This window comes from Grampus griseus, assembly GCF_964374135.1.
Source record: "Grampus griseus genome assembly, chromosome: 5".
In the NCBI taxonomy this organism is placed as follows: Eukaryota; Metazoa; Chordata; class Mammalia; order Artiodactyla; family Delphinidae; genus Grampus; species Grampus griseus.
This window is the reverse complement of record NC_138998.1, coordinates 134,639,779-134,663,142: the sequence shown is the minus strand read 5'-3', so window position 1 is coordinate 134,663,142 and position 23,364 is coordinate 134,639,779. Positions and strand designations below refer to the sequence as shown.

Here is a 23,364-nt window from a genome sequence, read left to right as displayed (position 1 = left end):
GGCGGCGCTCTATCCCTCCCCCTGCTGCTGCGGCTCGCTTCTTCAACTCGCGAGCATCTGGCGCGCTGTTCTGGGTTTCCACGTGGGCCCGCCCACCGCCGTCTTGAAGCTGTGCCAAGGTGAGCGGGTCGACTTCCGGGGCTGGGCCTACCGTTGCCCAGGTAACGGGAACCTGCTCCTGCCGGAGCTTTCCATAGATTTTAATTTTGGGGGGTCAAAAAGAGAGCTGAGTTCGGATAACCTACCCCCGCCAGGCCTGGCATGATGCTGCTCATTATAGTACCCACCCACCCCCACCCCCCGTTATCTGGGAATCGTTCATTTAGCGAATGTCAACCCGAGAAGCCGCTGTGCAGGCGCGAAGTACCCTAAGGTCGGGTGTTTGTAACTGGTCGGGGTCTGAGCTCGCCCCCTGCCCAGCCAACCCGGCGGCCGGAAAACGGAGGGGGCTGGGGAGGGGCGGGGTGTGTCGCAGCTGTGGGGCGGCCTCACGTCTAGGGGCTGAGGACTGGGGGCGAGGACAGTGCAGCCAGCTGTGCTGTCGCCTTGGCGCCACGTGCACAGCTCGCTCGCCGGACCCCGGGACCGGCGCGCGGCCGGGCCGGGGTCAGTGTGGACGCGTCTCGGCCCGTGAGCGGGCGGGGCGCTGGGGACCCGGAGGGGACGAGCCGCCGGTGGCCCTGGGACCGGACTTGTCAACTTCGGGTCGATCAAATAGTGAACCTTCCAGTGCTGGGGTGGGATAGTAATAGAGCTTGGAGTTCGTGTCTTGTTATTAATTTCAGTTCGGTAGCTTTTAGTGGTTTTTAAAAAAACAGTGGTATGGTTAAAATGCACATATATATGCACTTAAGTAATATTCATATTATGTCACTTATGTACTCATACATACATAAGGCACAGACTAGGAGGATACAGAAGTAATAGTAAAAGTCCCCTCCCCGTGCATATTTTTTAATATCCTTCCTTAAAGCCTCTTGTTTTATAAACATAAAATGTGCACAGTATCAAACTCGTAAGGGATCATTGAATTTGTTCTGCAACTTTAGTTTTTCATGTAATATATCTTGGACATTTTTACATCTTAGCGCATACTTACTATTAATGGCTTCATATAGTAGGCCACTCCATTATCTGATCATGCTGGTGTGTTTAATAGATTTCATTTTTATATTTCCGAGGAAGTAACGTATAGAAACTGTAGTCATTTTAGATTTTCTTATCTCTTTGTTTTGTCTGTTCTCTTGGCTCTCATTTTCTCCCTAATCTGTGGCAAACCCCCGCTTAGTTTATATTTATTTCAGGATGCTGGTTTTAAGGACAAATCATTATTTACTTCACGCTGAAAGAGGATTTGGTTTTTTTCTCTAAGACTTCCTAGCAGATGGGGGCTTCAGGACTACTGTTTATTCAAAGTACAGATAGGTTGGTGCTTAGTAAGTGTTAATTATCGTTGACGTACACGTCACCAAAGCACACAATTATGAAATCAGTTATGAGGATTTCTATGATTAATCAGCATGTAATAGGACCTCAAGATAAAACTGTTTTAGAGGGACCAATATAATGGGCATTCCATTACTGCGCATGATTTAGGTCAGAGTATAAACAATTTATATACAAAAACACTTTAGAGAAATGGTTTACTAAATAGTTACATTTGTATATTTAAATCTTTATAGGTACAATCAACAGTGATTATCATACAGCTGGAAAGAAAGGCAGAGATAATGCTTTTTATTTTAGATTGGGCAATTAAGCAGAAACTGCAGTTTTAGTATGAAGAACGGAGGTGGAAGAACAAGCCGAATCAGAAGACGAAAACTCTTCACAAGTTCTGAATCAAGAGGAGGTACAGTTTTGATTCTTTTGGTGCCAGTGATGAAAAAAAGGAATCCTTTGTTGATTGCTATTAACACATAGCTTTTCTCAGAGGCACACGAGCAATGTTAAATTTATTTATTTTTTATTTATTTGTTTTTGGCTGCGTTGGGTCTTCGTTGCGGCGCGTGGGCTAGTTGCGGCGGAGCGCGGCTTCTCACTGCAGTGGCTTCTCTTGTTGCGGAGCACGGGCTCTAGGCCCGCGGGCTTCAGTAGTTGTGGCTCGCGGGCTCAGAGTGCAGGCTCAGTAGTTGTGGTGCACGGGCTTAGTTACTCCGCGGCATGTGGGATCTTCCCGGGCCGGGGCACGAACCCTTGTCCCCTGCATTGGCAGGCGGATTCTTAACCACTGCGCCACCAGGGAAGCCCATGAGCAGTGTTCATAGAGAATACTTCTTAAAAAATATTCTTTTAAATAGTGCCATTATATTCTTTTAAACCCTTGTAGAAATACAGATATATTGCTTCAACTATGTCTTCTTTGGGGATGACTCCCAGGTTTCTGTTTCTGGTCCTGACCTCTCTGCTGACCTCTAGCTACCTAAAGGATATTAATATTTGGATGTAAATTTATCACTTCAAGTTCAGTGTAACCCAGTCTGAACGACATACCGTATGTGAAAGTGCTTGGACCACTGGAGAGTACTACATAAATGCAGTTGTTATTTTTCATAAAAATTAATAGCACTCCTCCTAGCTGACCCCCAGCATGTCAGCACCATGGAGGTAATCTTTGACCATGTATCCTTCTTTGCTCTCTGGAGCCCATGTCCTACTGACTCTCACCTGGCCTTTCTTAGGTTCACTTCTCCCTCTCTGTTCTACCCAGAGATGACTTCAGCCACATTCTTGTTTTCTTCCCTGCTGGTTGTTCCATTTGTCACTGTCAGTCTAACTTTCTTAAGGGATGTAGCCTTTTTGGTAGAGGAGCCTCCAGGATCCTCATTCTCTCTCTCTCTCTTTTTTTTTTGGGCCATGCCACACGGCATGCAGGATCTTCCCCAGCCAGGGATTGAACCCGTGCCCCCTGCATTGGGAGCACAGAGTTTTAACTACTGGACCGCCAGGGAAGTCCCCCTCATTCTCTTCTGTGTGCTCTCTGAATTCCTGCCTGACATCAACTGCCTTTCTAAGTGGCTCCCCCGCCCCACTCCCTGTGTTGGCAGTATGTTCTCCGCTCACCATTTCCTGAGCACACCTCCCACATTTCCACCTCTGCCATTCCTCAAGGTCCTTCTTCAGCCAAAACATCGTTCTTCCCTTCTCCCTGCTTGTTCAGTTTCTCTCTAACCTTCGGGGCAGAGTTGAGATCTTATGTTTTTGGTAATGCCATTTTCAGTTCTCACTAATGTCACTGGGTTATCATGCTTATTGGGTATTATTCTTTAGGAGCTATGGTTTTCCAGTTGTTTTTCATGGAAGTCTTGTTTCCCCAACTAAAATGTTAACTTTTTGAGGGTGAAGAACATGTTGAACGCTCTCCACAGTGGTTAATAGTGCTGGGAGTGTAGTAGTTGCTTATTAAATGTTCTTGCTGTAAACTCTGTTCTCTAGGTTGTGATAATGTATTTTAGCAGCCTTAGATTTTGGATCATGTATTTTTTTAGAAAACACTTTCATTGAAGTATAATTGACATACAATTAATGTCACATATTTAAAGTGTATAATCTGATAGATTTTGACATATGTATACACACAGTAAGCCATTATCGAAATCAAGGTATGAACATATTCATCACCCCAAGAAGTTTCCTTGTTTCCCTTTGTAATCCTTTCATCTTGCGCTCTTTGAAACCCCCCCCGCCTCCTTCTTCAGACAGCCACTGATCTGATTCCTTTCACTATTGATTTGTTTGTTTTATAGTTTTCTTTAATCATATAGTATGCATTCTTTTTTATCTGCCTTCTTTTACTCAGCATAATTATTTTGAGGTAATTCTCTGTTGTGTGTATCAACAGGTTATTCTTTTTTATTGCTGATAATATTCCATGATTTGTTTACTTCAATTGTTCCAGCAATATTTATTGAAAAAACTATCCTTTCTCCTCGGAGCTGCCTTTGCATTTTGTGAAAAGCCAGTTATCCACGTATGTGTGGGTCTGTTTTAGACTTTCTTTTCTGTTCCATCGATTTCGTTGTCTGTCTTGATGACAGTATCGCACAGTCTTAGTTACTGTAGCTTTATAGTAATAAAAAGTTTTGAAATCAGTATTTCGAAGTGGTCTTGGCTATTCTAGGTTCTTTGCATTTCCATATGAATTTTAGAATCTTGTCAATTTCTACAAAAAAGCCTGCTTACATTTTGATTTGGATTGTATTGAATCTATAGATCAATCTGGGGAGAACTTGACTTCTTAACAAGTATGGAATCTTCCAACCCATAAGCAAGATGTATCTCTCCATTTGTTCAGATTATTGATTTGAGATCTTAAAAAAATTAAAAAAAAATTTTAATTGTAGTAAAATTACATGTAACATAAAATTTACCATTTTAACAATTTTTAAGTGTAGTTCAGTAGTGTTCAGTACATTCACATTGTTGTACAACCAGTCTCCGGAATTCTCTTCATCTTGCAAAACTGGAACTCTATACCCATTAAATAATAACTCCTCATTCCCCTCTCCCCCTAGCCCCTGGCAGCTACCACTCTACTTTTTGTTTCCATGAATTTGGCTATTCTAGATACCTCATGTAAGTGGAATCATACAGTATTTGTCTTTTTGTGAATGGCTTATTTCACTTTCAATAATGCCCTGAGGATTCATCTATAAAGCATGTGTCAGCAGGATTGATTCCTTCTGAGAGCTGTGAGAGAAGGGTCTGTTCTAGGCCTCTCTTTTTGGCTTTGTCGTTGGCTGTCTTCTCCCTGTGTTTCTTCTATCATCTTCCCTCTGTTCTTGTGTCAAAATTTCCCTTATTATAAGGACATCAGTCGTACTGGATCCAGGTCCACCCTGATGACCTCATTTTAACTTGGTTACCTCTGTAAAGACCCTATCTCTAAATAAGGTCGTATCCTGAGGTACTGAGGGTTAGGATTTCAACATATGAATTTTTGGGTACACAATTCAACCCATAATAGATGCCTTTTATTTATTTTTCTTTGCCTTTTGCACTGGCAAGAACCAGTGTAGTGTTGAATAGTAGTGGGGAGAACAGACATCCTTCTGTTCCTGATCTTAGGGGGAAAGCACGTAGTTTTTCATCTTTAAGTATGTCAGCTGTAGGTTTTTTGTTAGATATTTTTTGTCGTGTTGAGGAGGTTCCCTTCTATCCTTGTTTGCTGGGAGTATTTATCAGGAATGAGTGCCAGATTTTATCCAATGCTTTTCCTGCATCTTTGAGATGATCTTGTGGTTTTTCTATTTTAGTTTACATTATTTGTGCATGTTTTAAAATTTATTCCCTTTTAAGATATGACTGTCTGAGACAGTTCATCAGAGATTTACTTTTTAAATGGTGATCTGATTATATAGTGATTTTAATCACCAGTTTTTCTTTCCTCTCTTGATTAGTGAATGAGAGCTACAAGCCTGAATTTATAGAGCTTAAGAAGTGGCTGAAAGATAGGAAGTTTGAAGATACAAACTTAATACCTGCTCGTTTTCCAGGTAAGGTCTGACATTCAACTCTCACATGAGAGACATGTGGGCCCAGGTGGTAGGAAAGCAGGGGTGATTCTTGCAGGTGGGCTGTATTCTTTCTGGGGGCATATCATCTCCTCAACCTGACAAAAAATATCTAACATCTTCTGTTGTGTGGCAGCCTTCCTGCCTTGTAGGTGTAATATTTACTTGACCTTATTCTAAAAATGAGTTTAAGTGGCTTGTGGAGAGAAATTCCAAAATGGTGAAATAAAATTAAAAGTTAGAAAAGAGAAATGAGAATAGAAAAATAAGACGAAGGCAGGGATAAGGATAACACATAAAAGCCATGATTGTGAAATTTCGTACCCCTGTCAGAGGTGAGCTACAAATTTGACTCATCTTTCCGGCAGCCCAATGTATATGATTAATTAGCTGAATCTTAGTGTTCTGTAAACCCAGCTAAATTGTTTACTCATCAGAAGTACAGGTATTTCTGGAACTTAGACCTGAGGGAAACATCTTCACTGGGCTTTTCTGGGAGGACATTGTGTAATGTGGGGACTGGTGTCCCCATCAACCTGCTTCTGGTGATTTCACGGGATTTTCAAGCCGTGCAGGCTGATGGGATTATCCTTAGCTCCGGAGCATCACCGTAGTTTTCTGAGGGGAGGGGTTCCAGAGAACCAGCAGAGGTGCTTGGTCCCTGGGGGAGGCTCCAGGAGAGGAGCCCTTAGGGAGGCCTCAGCGGTATTGCCCCCCGAGTGTTGGAGGAGGAGACCCTGTGTGGCCCTGGCGTCCACAGTCACCTGAACAGGGGTGGGTGAACATTCTCTTCTGGAAGGTGAGGAGCTTGTTGTGAAGGTTGGATTAACATTGTTTTCTGAAAATTGAGGAGCTTGTCATGGAGTTTGGGTTAACATTCTCTCCCGGAACATTCTCTCACAGAAGTTGGGCAGCTTGTTATGGGCTTGTGCCTGCATACAAGGCGACCCAGCTCTGTCCACAAGTGGGCTTGAGGTAACCACAGAGAGGACCACCTGTCTCTGTGCTACAGATCTGCTGTAGCACAGAGACAGTTATGTGCTGAGGGCCTTGAAGTTCTGTATCACAGGGCAGGTGCAGACATTTCACCTTGTAGAATATTTAGATCATATGCCTCTGAATGCTTCCCTTGGTGATTAAAATGATCATTCAAGTACCCATTAGGTAATTTAACTTTGAGCAAACTAACTTCCTCATATATCACCCAAGATAAATGGTTTACCATGTGTGCCCCTGGTCCAGTGAGGCGATGTGTGTAAAGTTGTTCCCTATGTGTCAGTTATACATGATGACTTTGGGCTAAAATACTTGATTTGAACCAACTTCTATTAGGATTGCTCCTTCTTTATGATGGTGAACCATATTTATCAGCCTCTAACGGAATGTTTAACTTTCTCTTTTTGTGTGTCAAGGAACGGTCAGTAAAAACCATACTCTTAGATTTTACTGGATGGAGTTCTTTATGAGATGATCAAGGGAAGGTAGTGTCAGGAGTGGACTTGCTGTGCCTAAGGCCTGCCTACTCCTCGGGTGTCACTTTGCCTTAAGAAGGGTAGGTTTAAAATTGTCAAGCGGGAATTGGCATATGGTTTCAATCGAATGCCTGAAAATAAGTAATCTGTCTGTGGTTTGGAGCAGTGAAGAGTTAGCAGTTTTAAAAGTAGGAGCAACTTTCTCTGGGCCCACCTCCAGATTCATGGTCTTGGAGGAGCTAAAGCAAAGTGGTTTGGCAGTGATCAGAACCCAGTACTTACAGTTCTGGGGTCAGGGAACCTTCTGCCTTAGCTCGGGCTGCCATAGCAAATTACCATGGACTGGGCGGCTTAAAACGGTCCTTTACTTCTCACAGTTCTGGAGGCTGGGAAGTCTAAGATCATGGTGTGGGCAGATTCAGTGTCTAGCGAGGACCGATTCCTGCTTTGCAAATTCCCATCTTCTTGTTGTGTCCTCACATGGTGGAGAGCTGGGAGCTGGAGCAGGCTCTCTTGTCTCTTCTTATAAGAGCACGAATCCCATTCACGAGGGCTCCACCCTTATGACCTAGCCACTTACCAGAGGCCCTACCTTCTAAAGCCATCTCACTGGGGGCTGAGAAATCAACATATGAATTTGGGGGGACACAAGCATGCGGTCTGCAACACCTTCCCTAAGGGCTTTCTGTATCTTCAGCTCTTAATCAGTGTGTGACAGGAGAGCATGCTGACGGGAGTCTGTCAGAATGGACAGAATTCTGGGGAGTTAGTCCTGGTTTGTGGCAAGGCTCCCAAGTTGCAAGCAGGGTTCAGTCTTTAGACTCTGACCTGATTTGTGCTTTGGGAGCTGACCCTAGTATTTCCTTTTAATGCTAAAAGCACTGTCCAAATCGGGGCCTCCCGGGTAGATGGATGGTAGCAGAAATTATAAGGCAGGGAGAGGTCTGTAATAAGATCCTCGTGGCCACTTGCTACCTTGCCTTAGTAAGTGCAGGTTACTGTGATCTGCTTTCTGATCTCCTGAATACTGTATTGTAGACATATAGGTAAAGTATCTTCCGGATTTATTCGACATGCCAAGTTCTGTTCATGTGTGCTCGAAGAGAAATTTCCACTTAAATTAGCACATGAATTTTTTTTTTTTTGTGGTACACGGGCCTCTCACCGCTGTGGCCTCTCCCGCCGCGGAGCACAGGCTCCGGACGCACAGGCCCAGCAGCCATGGCTCACGGGCCCAGCCGCTCCGCGGCACATGGAATCTCCCTGGACCAGGGCACAAACCCGTGTCCCCTGCATCAGCAGGCGGACTCTGAACCACTGCGCCACCAGGGGAGCCCAGCACATGAATTTTTTTAAAAGATGACCCCACAGAAAAAAATCCTCTCATTAGTAATTGATTTCAGGAAGGGTTCTGGCCCACGGGGATTAACTCCACAGTGGGACACACAGAAGAAATTAAGTAAGTTCTTAAAACCAAAACCGTGTGTTTGAGCAGACAGACGCTTCTGGGTAGGGAGATAACTCATCAAATCAAACTTGCCAGATACCGGACGGGACTCGAGGCGGGAATTTCCTCCAGGAACCTGCAGCTTCCTCTAGTCCCGCAGGCATTGACCTTTGCTGAATTATATACCCTCCTAGCTGAGAGAAAAAAGTCAACAACTGTGGATTTGAGAAGATGACTAGAGAGACTCCATATGATAGTTACAGGTCATACATATTGTGCCCATCCCTGCCGGAAAAGCTGTCGTCTGACTGTTGCAGGAGGGCAGCCTTGGGCACAGAGGGGTAGACGTCTGCGTGTTGGTGGCGTTGACAGAGCTGCTGCGGAGGTTAGTGTTGTGAGTGTGCTCTGGCCAAGGCCTTGGCCCACGGGGAGCAGCTGGCCCTGGATCTACCCTGCTGAGCTCGTCAGGTCACGGAGGCCGTGGCTAATGGCTGCCTGGCTGGGGTGGGGAGGGGGTAGGCCTCAGGCTTTGAGGGACCTGAGTGAGCTTTACTGGTCATTCGGTTAAAGACTCGAGATCATGACTGGGGAAGGCCGGGTCTGGCAGTGGGTAAAAGTGGCCTGTGGGTCCAGCCTCTGAGGTTGGGTGGGCGTTAGGGTTAGGCTCCACCCCGGCTGGTGAGCCCCAGGGGAGAGAATCCAGCCTCACGTTTCCTGTAAGAGACCCAGCAGCAGATCTGCCTAAAGGTGATGGTCTTTAGGTGTTGACTCTGAAGCTGACTTTGCCCTTCAAGATTATAAGCCCAGAAGGAGGTCGGGCCATTTTCCAGAATAGCTTCTTTTTTAAAAAAAATTTATTTATTTTCGGCTGTATTGGGTCTTTGTTGCTGAGCACGGGCTTTCTCTAGTTGCGGCGAGCGGGGACTACTCTTCGTTGCAGTGCACGGGCTTCTCATTGCGGTGGCTTCTCTTGTTGCGGAGCATGGGCTCTAGGCGCATGGGCTTTAGTAGTTGTGGCACGTGGGCTCAGTAGTTGTGGCTCACGGGCTCTAGAGCACAGGCTCAGTAGCTGTGGCGCACGGGCTTAGTTGCTCTGCGGCATGTGGGATCTTCCTGGACCAGGGCTCGAACCCGTGTCCCCTGCATTGGCAGGCGGATTCTTAACCACTGCACCACCAGGGAAGCCCCAGTATAGCTTCTTGATCCTTTGGTTCCCCTGGGAGTCAAAGGATACGAGACACTCAGCTTCAGCTTTGTGTAATTTTGAAGTTCATCCACATCTTTTATGCAAAATAGTATCTCTAAGACCTTGAAGAAAGAGTAGGATTTACCCTTTTTCTGTCTTTGCATTCCTAGGTACCGGAAGAGGGCTGATGAGCAAAACATCTCTACGGGTGAGAATTTCTCTCTTATCTTGAAACCCAAAGTAGAGTTTGCTGCTTTGTTTTTGTTTTTGTGGTTCACTCAAGTGAATTAAAGATATTTTAGACATACAGTTTTTTATTTTTTACTTAATGGATAGTTTTGAATACAGTTCTGTCAGTTAGAATTAAGTTTGCAGCGTATAAGAGACAACCCCAAGGTAACAGAGTGCAAGTGTCTCGTGCCGTCATGTGAACAAGCGTGGACGGGCAGACCTGGGCTGGTGTGCTGGTCTCTCGGGCTCCGTCCAGCTCTTACCCATGTTCTGAGAGGGAGCCCCACACCCTCAGCTCCAGGGTGCAGCTCCAGGAGCTTGAGCAGCAGGACGGCGCAAGGAGTGAGGAAGAGCAGGCTTCCCCTCACCCCGGAAATTCCAGCTCCCAGCTGCCGCGAGCTCCCAGCTGCCGCGAGCTCCCAGCTGCCGCGAGCCGCACCCTTCAGGTGGGACTGCATGGGGAGCAGGAGCAGGGAGCGCGTTGGGGGGGGGTGGCCAGCAGTCTCTGCGGCAGCAGGGTTTGTAAATCGGATCATACTGTAAATGCGCTGGGGATGGGCTGGGGGCGGAAGGGAGCTGCTCGAATCTGAACATCCGTAGTAAGTACGGCCGGGCAGCCCAGCAGGCTGCTAACCCTCCTGGCTTCTGTCTCCTCACCTGGGAAGCGGGAGGTAAGTGATGCGGATGCTTTCCAAGGTCTGTTTTAGTTCTTCTGTGCTACTTAAAGGGTATCTAATGCACGGTTTTCTGTAAAGCTAGAAATTAATTCCTTAACTTATTTGTAATGATCTTAATTTTCTGTTTCAAAATTGTTTTATTTTTACTTCCTTAATTTAATTTATTAAAAAACCCAGCTGTGTATATATCTTTAGCCTAAAGAATGGTAGCTTTTAATGTTATAATTCTATTATGCTATCTTAATTTTTTTTATTAAACATTTAAAATTGTAAAATTTACACAACATAAAATTTACTATCTTAACCCTTTTTAAGTGTGCAGTTCAGTAGTATTAAGTACATTAACATTGTTGTGCAATATTTTTCTTTTTGAGGGGAGGTATATGACTTCATTGTGTAGCAGAAGTTGGGGGGAGAAATATACCTCTCATGAATACAGCAGTGGCTGTGGGCAGTTTTTGTTAAGATCATGAAATGATAATTGGCAGTTGCTTTACATGTACTTTCAAATGTGGCTCTTTTGTGAAAACTTTTTGAAAATTGAGATGTATTTTACACATAGTGAAATGCACAGATGTAAAGTGTCCAGTTTGATGAGTTTTGATGATGAAGTCATTTACCCCAGTCAAGACATAGAGCATTTTATTAAGTGCCTTTTTTTAAATCAGAAAGTCATGGGATGTCAGAGCAGGAAGGGACTGTAGTGACCATCCCAACTCAATCTTGAATCACAGATGAGGAGACCAGAAATTGAACCCAGGAGATTTTTTTTTTTTTTTTTTTTTTTGCGGCACACGGGCCTCTCACTGTTGCGGCCTCTGCCATTGCGGAGCACAGGCTCCGGACGCGCAGGCTCATTGGCCATGGCTCACGGGCCCAGCCACTCCGCGGCACGTGGGATCTTCCCGCACCGGGGCACGAACCCGTGTCCCCTGCATCGGCAGGCGGACTCTTAACCACTGCGCCACCAGGGAAGCCCTGGCTGTGATGTTTAACCAACTTAGGTGCCAGTTATGATGAAAGCAGGATCTTATATCTGGCTTCTTAGTGCTTTCTTTCTGATGTCTCTTCCTTGACATCTTGATTTTTCTTTCTATGTTTCTGTCTCAGTGGGAGAAACTGAAAGCTATACTTTGGCAGGTGGTCAAATGAGACCCTTGTGCTGGGGGGGCTGCCTTTCTTTCTTTAGCCACTTGGCGCAGGTTATATGGCGAGTAGGCCATTGCTGGGAATAGTCACTGGACACATGGATTTCACTGGAAGAAATTTTTGGCGTGGTTTCTGTCTGTTGCCTATAGGTAGCACTATTTCCTGGTGTCAGAAAATGAAGGGATAATATGATTCGAGTTGTCAGTGTTTCCACATGCCTTTCTGGTGGAAGGTTGACTGGTGGTGGGTGTCAGTCACACAATTAACCTTTAATTCTTGCTGGGGATGTAGTATCTATCCCTGGCGTGGGAGCAGCCTTGCCTGCGTCTGCTGACTTAAACTGGGGAGCCCATCCCCTGAGGGCTCTTTGGTCATCGGTGGTTGGGCTCTGCTGGGTTCTTATTAGATGATTGTGGAATCAAGGGCTTTAAAGACTCATTCAGGTCCTTCCCAAAGCATGGATGTCCTAAACTTTACTTTCTTTTTGCCAAGGAGGGACAGATGATTATCTCATTGCCTGAGAGTTGCCTGCTCACCACGGACACAGTGCTTAGAAGCTACTTAGGGGCGTATATTGCTAAGTAAGTGACTGCTCACCTGCTTGTCTGGGCCAAGTGCTTCTCCCTTAAAGTTTATATCATTGGAGAGTGTGTCGTCCAAGACGTAGCTCATTAGGACCCAGCCCTTTCACGTAGCTAACAAATACCTGAAATGATTTGAAAGGTTTACTCTGTTTTATGAAGTTGATTCTTAATTCATTGTAAACTGCGTTTTTAAGGTTTTAATAGGCTGCTTGGGATGTGGGTTTGAATCCTGATCTAACCTTACTAGAAAATAAGGATTAAATGGGATAATAGATGTAAATCACGGCTGAGTGCCTTGTCTCATGACACTCCACTCTCCTCCGTTGTAGTAGGTCTTGACAAATTCTATTTACTCTTTCATTTTTACCCTTACTGTACTTGCTTGAATTCCCCTTCAGCTCTGAAGAGCTGTTGACAGTATGAGAGAGTTGATTTTGTTTGGCAGAGAAGAGAGGAGGCCAACATGGGAGCTGAGAACTATTTTCTGGCTTATGTTATAGGGGGTCTCTGTTTTGGGTGGGTTTCTGAGGACAGTGTGAGGGAGATCCTCAGCATAAGGGGTTTCTAAATTATAAAGGTTGAAAGATTGTATTGTTTCTCAACCCACAGTAAGTTCTGGACATTTTTTCCCTGGCTTACTTTTGTAAGAGGGCTGGTGTATTTTCACTGGCCTGAGTAGAGGCAAGGATGCTCTTAGTATTAACATTTTCTGAAAGTTTGAGTAGAACGCATGGTATTTTAGGAATCTGAACTTTGAAGGATTAATGAAAACTTTCCTAAATACATTCATGCAACATGTGATCTTTTTATTGGTAACAAATAAAAACACTGCGATGTATAATTTGCAATAGAATGGGTACATTTAGGATAAAAGCTTTAGATCTGTAACAGGTATATAGTGAGCCTCTTCAGTTTTCTGCCTGGGTTAGTATCATATGATAGAACTTTCTGCAATGATAGCATTGTTTTACCTTGTGCTGTCTGGTACGGTAGCCACCAGCCACATATGGCTCAAGAGCACTTGAAATGTGGCTTGTATGACTGGGGAATTGAATTTTCAATATTATTTAATTAAAAAAAATAAAAATTGAAATAGCTATATGTACGCAGCGGTTACTGTGTTGGATGGGGCACGTCTAGGTTCTTTCCACCAGTTGCCCTCTACCCCCCAAGATTTATATCCTTAACCAAGTGGAACAAGTGAAATTCCAGCAAAAGCTTTAAAACTGGAGAACCAAGTTGGAAGCAAAGAGGCTTTTGCAAGAAAGAATCTCTGGCAAACAAAGCTGGAGCTCGGGTTAGTGAGCCAGTCCTTGTATCAGTGTGACTGGTTCACTGCATTTGTACTGGGGTGCAATCCGGGGAGGAAAGCCTTGAGGAAGGAAGACCTCTCTTGGGTGCATTAGGTGAGCTTGGCCACAGTCCCTCTGGGAGCAGAAGTAAGCCCTAGGATGTCTGTACCTCTTGCTTACGCCGTATTTTGAATGAAAGTAATTCCTTTAATCTGCTTTTCATTTTAAAAGGTGGCAGCCTCCTCCATCTCCTGTGCTGGCTCTTTGCACCTTTTTAGTTTCAGAAAAGCATGCTGGGGACCGGTCTCCCTGGAAGCCTTACCTGGAGGTTTTGCCCAAGGCCTACACCTGCCCTGTTTGTTTGGAGCCAGAAGTGGTGAATCTTCTTCCCAGACCTTTGAAAGCAAAGGCCAGAGAGCAGAGAACCCACGTGCAGGAGTTCGTTTCTTCCTCCAGAGACTTTTTCTCTTCCCTGCAGCCTCTGTTTTCGGAGGCCGTCGAGAGCATCTTCAGCTATAGCGCCCTCCTGTGGGCTTGGTGCACCGTCAACACCAGGGCTGTGTACATGGAGCGCGCGCCGAGGCAGTGCTTTTCCGCAGAGCCGGACACCTGCGTGCTCGCCCCGTTCCTCGATCTGCTGAACCACAGCCCTGACGCCCAGGTGAGACGTTAACCGGGAGACCTGTGTTTGGTTTCAACAGGAAGGACTCTAACGTGTAGAACCTGTGACTCGGAAAAGCCAGCAGAACCGCAGGGAGAGGTGCAGCTGGTAAACCCACCTGCTGTCAGGTAGGCTCCTCTCTTTCTTCCCGACCCTCTTTCCCCTCCGGCATCCTTTTCCTTTGCCACTTTCCCTGCTCTGCTCTCCAGGCCTGCAGGTGGTCTATCCCCTCTATGCCCTGAACCCTAGCCCTCCCCCACTTCCCCATGGTGCAGCATCCTTCTTCCTCCTCTCAGACCTGCGGCTAAAGTCTCGCTTGCTTTCCTGTCTCTTTCCCTTTCACACTTGGTGGCATCGCTGTCAGCATTTTGCCGTGATCTCTGAGGGACTTGCTCCTTCCCCGCTTGGAGCTCTGCAGTCTTAGAGGACAGGGACTTTGCCTTGTACTTTTTGTAACGCCAGTGCTCAGCACAGGGCCTGGCACGTAGTAGGCCTGTTCAATCAATCAACAGTTTCTGGCTGGATGGCTATTTGTGGGAAATCGTTAAGGGGTCCCACTTTGGGAGTCAGTTGGGGATCTCTTCTTCCCCAGGCTTCTCTGCTCCAGCACATAAAGGAGATGATTATATCTGCGGGGCACACGGGGCTGAAGGCCTGGCATGAGGGCAAAGGATGTCTGTGTGTCAGCTAACCTGTTGCCTGTTCAGGGTGCGCTTGCAGGCGCACTGGCGGGACCTGCGCTCACGCTGTCCTCTTCGTGACCCACGCCACCCTGAGAAGCCCACGTGCCCACGAGACGAGAGCGTGGGGATGGAGGGGAGACCCTCCCTGTGCTTTCTTAGACTGCGGCCATCGCCGTGCCTGTCTGCTCCTTGCTTTTGTAGAAAGATACATTTCTAACAAAATTAAGCAAAGGAGAGCTTCCCTGGTGGCGCAGTGGTTGAGAGTCCGCTGCTGATGCAGGGGACACGGGTTCGTGCCCCGGTCCGGGAAGATCCCACATGCTGCGGAGCGGCTGGGCCTGCGAGCCATGGCTGCTGAGCCTTCGCATCCGGAGACTGTGCTCCGCAATGGGAGAGGACACAGCAGTGAGAGGCCCGCGTACCGCAAAAAAAAAAAAAAGTGCGCTGCAGCTGGCATTTGACATGACACCGCTGGCCTTGGCCCTGACCTCTTGTAGGTGCCACAAAAGCTAGAATTTCAGCCTGTTCCTCATCCCCGTCTCACTGCAGTTTGCTGCTTAGTGAGAAGGCCTCGGTGCTTGTACCCGCCGCTTGTTGTGGGAGCAGTCCGGTCTCCTTGGTCTTTTCCTCTCTGCCTGTTACCTAACAAAGCTGTCACAAAATCCATATGACAGTATTAGCCAACATCATGCTGCTCACAAAAGGCTGTGTGTGTATCGTAGGACCTGAAATTTCATGCTTGGCCTGGATGTCTGGGCCTCGCGGGGCCCCGAAGGCCTGACCGTGAGTTCCTCCGCCCTCTCCGGATATTTCCCACCCAGCGGGAAGTTGCCCTCGGCCGGACTGGCTGTAGCCCACCTGGTCCTCAACCGAATGCGTGTCAACTCCCTGCCAGCCCTCAAAATTATTCAAACAGGCAAATCACATCGCCCCGGGGAACCAGGGCGTCACCCCTTGCCCCTGCAGGCCTGCTTCCCATGGCCTCTGCTGACACTCCGCTCCCAGGCGCAGCCCCTGTGTGGCCGTATGGGTGACTTACAATAAACTGCCGTTAGTCATCTGTCCGATGTCAGGTGTCGTGTGTTTGGCCATCCTCAGAGCCCCCAGGTGGGACTCCCTCCCACCCGGATGGGGGGAAGTCGAGGAGAACCAAAGAGGCCAAAGTGCGGACGTGGCATTTTTTCTCCAGGTGGATAAATTCCGTGATGAGTGCTTGAAAGCGGCATCCTGCTTAAATTAATACGCTCACTTAATCTTTTTAGTTTTCTGCTTTGCTCTAAAAACATCTTTTACAATTCTGTTTTCTAGGTAAAAGCAGCATTTAATGAGGAAACTCGCTGTTATGAAATTAGAACAGCTGTGAGCTGTGGGAAACACCAAGAGGTGCTCATCTGCTATGGCCCTCACGATAACCACCGCCTGCTCCTTGAGTATGGATTTGTTTCCGTCCGCAATCCTCATGCTTGTGTTTATGTCTCAAAAGGTTGGAATTAACTTTGGTTCTGATCACTAAGATGATAGAATTCCCCATCCCCCCATCTGTGGTTATGTTAAGTTTTTGTCACAATGGCAAAACCTTAAAGTGTGTATCATTTATTTTCTCCTAGGCAGGGCTAGCCTAATTCTTATTGACCACGTCATTTCATTGTTGAAGTAAAACCAGCAAAGCTTTGATCGATGTTGAGGATGAGAAGAACTGAGATTTTTATTGCATTAGGTCAGACAGTAGAATGGAAGAAAAGAGAAACTGCTAGGGAAATAAATAGAGTATTAATAGATGGCAAGAAGTGGAAATTTTTGTACTGAGACATTGTCACTAAAGATAAAATAGGATTAGAGAGCAACAAGTAAAAAATATTTATGAAGCACCCACTGTGTATAAGGTGGTGTACCAATCACATGGTAAATATGTTACACAGTCCTTCTCTGGGCGGCTTAATGGCATGATAAAATATACATTCCATTTATGTTCTTTTGTTACCTAGCGTCATCATTGGTATTACTCTTTTTAAAATAATGATTTACCTATTAAATTTATGCTGCGAAAATTTCAAATGTGGTATTAAAAATAGTACATAAGGGGCTGATTTTTTTCCCCCTTCCTTGAAGCAGCAGAGAAATAGTTTTCTAGGCTTTGAAGAAATGGCTAGAGATTTACTGAGTGTATAATTTGAGGTAGTTTTAATATAAGTTCTAATGGAAATAGAGACTTGGTCAAGGTGATACTACTCCATCCTATTAGTAGCCAAAGTAATAATGTTATTTCTCAGAATGAAATGGAAAAGCGAAAACTGGGCCTTGCTGGGTCTCTTAGAAAGCTAGCTTTGAAATTAGCCTTATATTATGAGAATAACTTTAATATCGATGACCATGAAGTATTGATTTGTTAAATAATTTGAACAAAATTCACACTTTCATTATTTCTGTATTTAAAAAATAAAAGTAGAGAAATGTAAAAAATTTTAGAAATAGAAAAATCCCTCATTATCCTATGACCCCAAAAAGCTTTGTTAATTTTTACATGTTCATTTTCAGTTGTTTATGATTACAGTCACTAATATCCAGACAGTTTTGAATTCTGGCTTTTAAAAACTGAGTCTTGGAAACATTTCCTCATGTTTGTACGGAGTCTGTACTTCTGGTGGGTGTAATTTCTCAGCAGTCCTGCTAATGTCTTCATTACCCGATTTCGCGGGTTGATTTGCTTAGTGAGAGCAGCAGCTGAGGTAGCAGACGTTTTGTCCCCTGCCTTGGAATTCTTGTAGCTTTCCAGAGGGCTGAATCATACTCCCATTGAGTTGGGCTTGAAGACTAGATTTTTTGGATGTGAAATAGGTAAAATTGTTTACACGTGTCTTGATTGCTGACGGGAAGGAAAGTAAGCTGAGAAGAAAGGGTCCCCCCTCTCTTCCACCTGAATTATACCCTAAATCTCAGCCTGATTTTTTTTTTTTTAATGCAGAGATACTTGTTAAATATCTTCCATCAACAGATAAACGGATGAACCAAAAGATCTCCATTTTAGAGGATCACGACTTTATAGAGTAAGTGTTTCTCTCCAGTAATCATTCCTTCAGGAAATCTTGATGAGAAGTTGAGAGCTGGGATTTTTACAGGTGTGAGCTGCCTCCCGACTTGTATCCGGTGACCGGTAGCTACTTACCGAGCGTTTACTCTGGGCGGCACATCGTGCTTCATGTTGCGGCATACACAGGAGGGGAATTTGCTGGTCAGGCCACTTGTTTGGGCACCTAAGATACAAGCCTGAAGTCGCAAGTTCTGTACCGGGAGAGCCCCGTACGTACTGATCGGTGGCCCAGTATGTTTGTGGCAAACATGTGGTCAGGTGGGGTGGCATCGGTTACTGCAGGCCAGCCTGGCCGTCAGTCACCCGGCAACAGGATGCAGGCTCTTGGGATGGGAGGAGCCTAGGTGATTCCACGCCAAATGGGATAAACTGGGTTTGACACCCTCCCTTTCAGATTTTCTTCTATAGGTGAAATTAAGTTTTAAATAATCCAGCAGCACTGTGAGGGACACTAGCTCTGTTGGCTGCCATTTGTTTCATCCAGAGGATCATCCAGATTCTTCATCATTCATCTCACTGTGGCCCCTCATCCAAGTTCAGCTTCTTACCAAATAAAAATAGCTTTTTACTTTTTTTTTTTTTTTTTGTGGTACGCGGGCCTCTCACTGTTGTGGCCTCTCCTGTTGCGGAGCACAGGCTCCGGACGCGCAGGCTCAGCACCCATGGCTCACGGGCCCAGCTGCTCCGCAGCATGTGGGATCTTCCCGGACCAGGGCACGAACCCGTGTCCCCTGCATCGGCAGGCGGACTCTCAACCACTGCGCCACCAGGGAAGCCCTACTTTTTTTCTTTTTTTTTTTTTTAACACAAAGAATTTTTTGTTGCTCAGGCCTTATTCTTAAGTATTTGCAGACTTACTTTTCTCTTTGTGACTAAGACCATGGGTTGTGCCATGTTTAGTGGCCCCTTTAAAAAAATGTTTGGATTTTTAGTCATTTACCGTGATGTAGTGAAGTACTGAAATGACAGACTGGTAATTTTTGTTTTTAATTTAATTTTTATTTTATGTTGGAGTGTAGTCGATTTACAATCTTGTGTCAGTTTCCGGTGGACAGCAAAGTGATTTAGTTACACATATACATGCATCATACATGCATCATATACATGTATCATACATGCATCATATACATGTCTCTGTTCTTTTTCTACTTTAGAAATTTGGCGTTTGGATGGGATGGACCGTCTTGGCGGTTGCTCACAGCTCTTAAGTTGTTATGTCTGGAAGCTGAAGAATTGTAAGTTCCCTGTGTGTTGGTCGTGAGCTGTAGCTACGATTTGGACGTAACTTTGGCTTTTTTGGGGCTTACATTCAAAGGCCCAACCTCAGAGGAGAAAGGAATGCCCTTGTGTATTGGGGTTGCTTATTCTCTGTGTAACTTGCCCGTGAGGGGAGTGGTTCACTTCTAGGTTTGCACGATTTCTGGAATGCTGGTTTTAGAGTTATAGTCAGAGTACACGGGCCTGAGAACTGGTCTCTCCTCACATGTATCCCCCTGGTGACCTGCAGCTCGTTGTTCAGGGTAAACACTTGGAAAAGCGTGCGCGTTGGCCCTGGTCAGAGGAGAGCCTCTGAGCAGGTGGGTTTTTCCTGGGAACAGACTGAGCTCCTGACCACTGGCCGGGCCCCCCCTGGTACTGTCCTGGGGGCAGATCCAGACGCCTGCTCAAGGAGAGGCCTGGATATTTCCATAGAGGAGGCAGGTGGAGGAGCCCCTGATGTAGACACGCATCCTGGTCAGGTCCTCACTATTCCTGAGAGGCTGTTGGTCCTTCCCTTAGTGTGGAAAGGATGGTCACATGTGCGGCCGTGCGCTGCCCAGCCCTGGAGCTCCTTGCGAGGGAGTCGGGGAGTAATGCCTGCTACTTAGCACATCTCAGGTGAGAGACACCACAGGGAGGACTTCCTGAAGATGGCGAACCCCGTCCTCGAGCAGTTGGGAGGATTAGGTGAGATAACGCCTAGAAGCAGCCCTCAGCACAGTGCCTGGAAGTAGTTTGTGCTCATTCCATCGTGCCCGTGATGTTGCTGTTTACAGTGTTGCTTACTTCCATTTCTGTAGGGACCTGGGGAGAAAAACTATCCCCTGGTCTCAACACCAGAAGCAGTTGTGTCTCGTCTCAGCAGATGGTGTGTTTTTGTCGTACAGACACTGAATTCTGTATCTGATGTGTTTCCTTCTTTTTATCGCTCGCTAGAAAACTCAAAGGCAACTTTGTGGTCCATCCACGTGTGCAGGATTCTAAGGCGTGCAATTTATCACTGACTCATTCCTGGCTGTATCTTATCTTTCTTCTTCTTTCCTTCATCTTGTTTTCCCTATCCATTCATCTTGTGTTTTATTTTATCTCGTGCATACCCACATAAGTTTCTTTAAGTCGTTCTTGGAGACGTCAACCTCAAATTAAATAAAGCAACTGGATATTTCCCAGAGGTCCTCCTGAGGCCTCCTTTCTTCCCTTTGGGTGCTTTCTGACTACCTGAGTGGTGTGGCAGAGGAAGCATGTGTTTGGGATTCTGCCTGACGGGTATTTGCACGCTAGTTCTGCCTCTCATTAGCTCCGTCACTTAGGGTGAGTGCTTTACTGTTCCGGATTCTCAGTTTCTTTGTGTCTGAGGTGGGGATTATAATGCTTTCTTTGCTAGGCGGTTGTGAAGATTAAAACAGATACTGGCTGTGTATAAAGCACTGTTCCTGGCACACAGTAATGGCGTTCCTTCTTTCTTTCTTCCTTTTTTTTTTTTTGGCCGTGCCACGCGCATGCAGGATCTTAGTTCCCCAACCAGGCACTGAACCCGTGCCCCCTGCAGTGGAAGTGCGGAGTCTTAACCACTGGACCGCCAGGGAAGTCCCTAATGTTATTTCTTGACTTCCTTTCTTTCCCGAGAACTCATCTGCTCTGGGGTTGCCGCCATGATCCCTGAAGCTGATGACATCTAAGACTTCATTTTCTGTATGGCTCTTGGGCTGTTCTGAATTTCTCAGCGACTTCTGTGCCCTCCACTGCGATGGTAGAGCTGTCACCGTGGCCTTTCCCTCCTCAGCCACGTGCACTTTCGCGTTCTGTGCATCTAGCTTCTGTCCCCCCGCCCCCTTCCTCCCTGTTTAGTGCTCCTCACCGGCCTGTAGGCTTGACTAGCCCCTCCTGCTCGGCACATTGGCCGTGGCCCCCTCTTGCCTCCTCTGCAGAAAGCTGGCCCCGCCAGCCCACTGAGCCCCATTTCCTACGGACTTCCTTAGTGTAAAATTGGAAGGACCTGCGTGTAGAGAAAGGCTTCACCGTTGATTCCTCTTTCCATCTGTAGAGCATTTTACTTTGTGAAACATGTCCTGTTCCGTTTGCCATTTTTTTTAGGAGAGGCTGTCATTTGAAGAAAAGGAAAACCTCCGCCTTTGCTCCTTAGTCGGTAGTACTTTGACTGTGGACTCACCTTCCTGTCTCTTGTTCTCTTCCTATGGCTGGTGGACGCGACTCTTCTTACTCATGTGCCAGACACAGGATTGTGGTGCTAATAAAACTCAGGCCCTGTCTGCAAAGAGCGCCAGTTCCCTCGCTTCTTATCCTCGGCGTTCCTTCTTCTGTCCTGTATACCTTGTCTGCTCCAACACAGGACCTGCGTGTGGTGGGAGGTTTGAGGGAACATGCTGATGGAATGAGTTTTATTATATTTCTGGAAAAATAGGAGAAGTGTTCAAGTGGAAAAGCCGCCTTTGTGTTTGAAAACCTGCTGAAATGACCTTATTGAATATTTTGGTTCTAGGACATGCTGGAAAAAAGTACTTATTGGGGAAATAATTTCAGATACAAATGAGAAGGCAAGTTTGGACATAGCCCAGAAAATATGCCATTATTTCATCAAGGAGAGTAAGGCTGTACTTCAAAAGGTATGCTTCTAGAATATTGCGTTCTTTTCTTAAGTGTGTTGATGAAGTTGTTTTGTACTGATGCTTGTTGGATAGGGATAGTCCACCTTCTTAGGGTGTTGTTAATGCCTTAATAAATGAACACTGATGTAATCCATGTTTTGACTGTTAACATGTGTCTACACCTTTTAATAGGTAAAATTATTGCATGAATTCTTGGTAACAGATTTTTAAGGTACTCTTTCCCTTTTATTTTTAAATTTCTTTTAGTTAAAAAAATTTTTTTTTGGCCGGGTTGGGTCTTCGTTGCTGCACACGGGCTTTCTCTGGTTGTGGCGAGCAGGGGCTGCTCTTCGTCGCAGTGCACAGGCTTCTCATTGCGGTGGCTTCTCTTGTTGTGGAGCATGTGCTCTAGGCGCGCGGGGCTTCAGTAGTTGTGGCACGCGGGCCCTAGAGTGCGCAGGCTTCTGTAGTTGCGGTGCGTGAGCTCAGTAGTTGCGGCGCACGGGCTTAGTTGCTCCACGGCATGTGGAATCGTCCCTGACCAGGGATCGAACCCATGTCGCCTGCATTGGCAGGCTGATTCTTAAGCACTGCACCACAAGGGAAGTCCCGTCTTTCCCTTTTATTTAATGAATGTTTTAATTAAATGAGGAATTAGCTTATTTGAATGAAAACATTACTAGGATTAAAAAAAATAATTTTATTGAACCTTGAAGACCTTGTGTTGAGTGAAATAAACCATGACCCAAAAAGACAAATACCCTGTACTGTATGATTCCACTTAAATGAGATATCTGGAATAGGCAAATTTATAGAGACAGAAAGTAGAGTAGAGGTTACCAGGGATTTGGGGAGGGGGGAATGGGGAGTTAATGTTTGATGGGTACAGAGTTTCTGTTTGGGATGATGAAAAAGTTCTGGAGATGGATGGTGGCTGTAGTTATATAACACTGTGAATGTACTTAATGCCGCTGAATTGTCCATTTAAAAATGGTCAGAATGTTAATTTTTTTTTTTTTTTGCGGTACGCGGGCCTCTCACTGCTGTGGCCTCTCCCGTTGCGGAGCACAGGCTCCAGACGCACAGGCTCAGCGGCCATGGCTCACGGGCCCAGCTGCTCTGCGGCATGTGGGATCTTCCCGGACCGGGGCACGAACCCATGTCCCTTGCATCGGCAGGCGGACTCTCAACCACTGTGCCACCAGGGAAGCCCTAAAATGTTAAATTTTATGTTTATGTATATTTTACTACACTAAAGAAAATCATTTAAAAATAACTTCCAGGTTTCTCATATGAAAGATGAAGAAGTGGCTTTGATAAACCAACTAACTTTGGTAGAAACACTGTGGACAGAAGAGCTGAAAATTCTCCAGGCCTCTGCTGAGACCCTAACCAGTTTGCAAACAGCTTTTACGTAACTTCACCGAAGTGCAGGTGATCACCTCCAATGGTGGGTGTGACTTCTTAAACATTTTTAAACTAAGGTTTATTTTATATAGAATCATTTACAGTCAA

The 23,364-nt window shown here is 45.7% G+C and overlaps 1 protein-coding gene across 1 annotated transcript; it reads left to right on the top strand.

The window, feature by feature from the left end:
• Window positions 1–23,364, top strand: SETD4 (SET domain containing 4). The gene is made up of 11 exons (XM_082654592.1): window positions 1–119; window positions 1,683–1,852; window positions 5,400–5,495; window positions 9,789–9,826; window positions 12,168–12,256; window positions 13,783–14,212; window positions 16,204–16,378; window positions 17,858–17,939; window positions 19,138–19,218; window positions 21,744–21,867; window positions 23,133–23,364. The coding sequence occupies exons 2-11, from the start codon at window positions 1,780–1,782 to the stop codon at window positions 23,265–23,267; spliced, it is 1,323 nt and encodes a 440-aa protein (XP_082510718.1). The 5' UTR covers window positions 1–119; window positions 1,683–1,779; the 3' UTR covers window positions 23,268–23,364.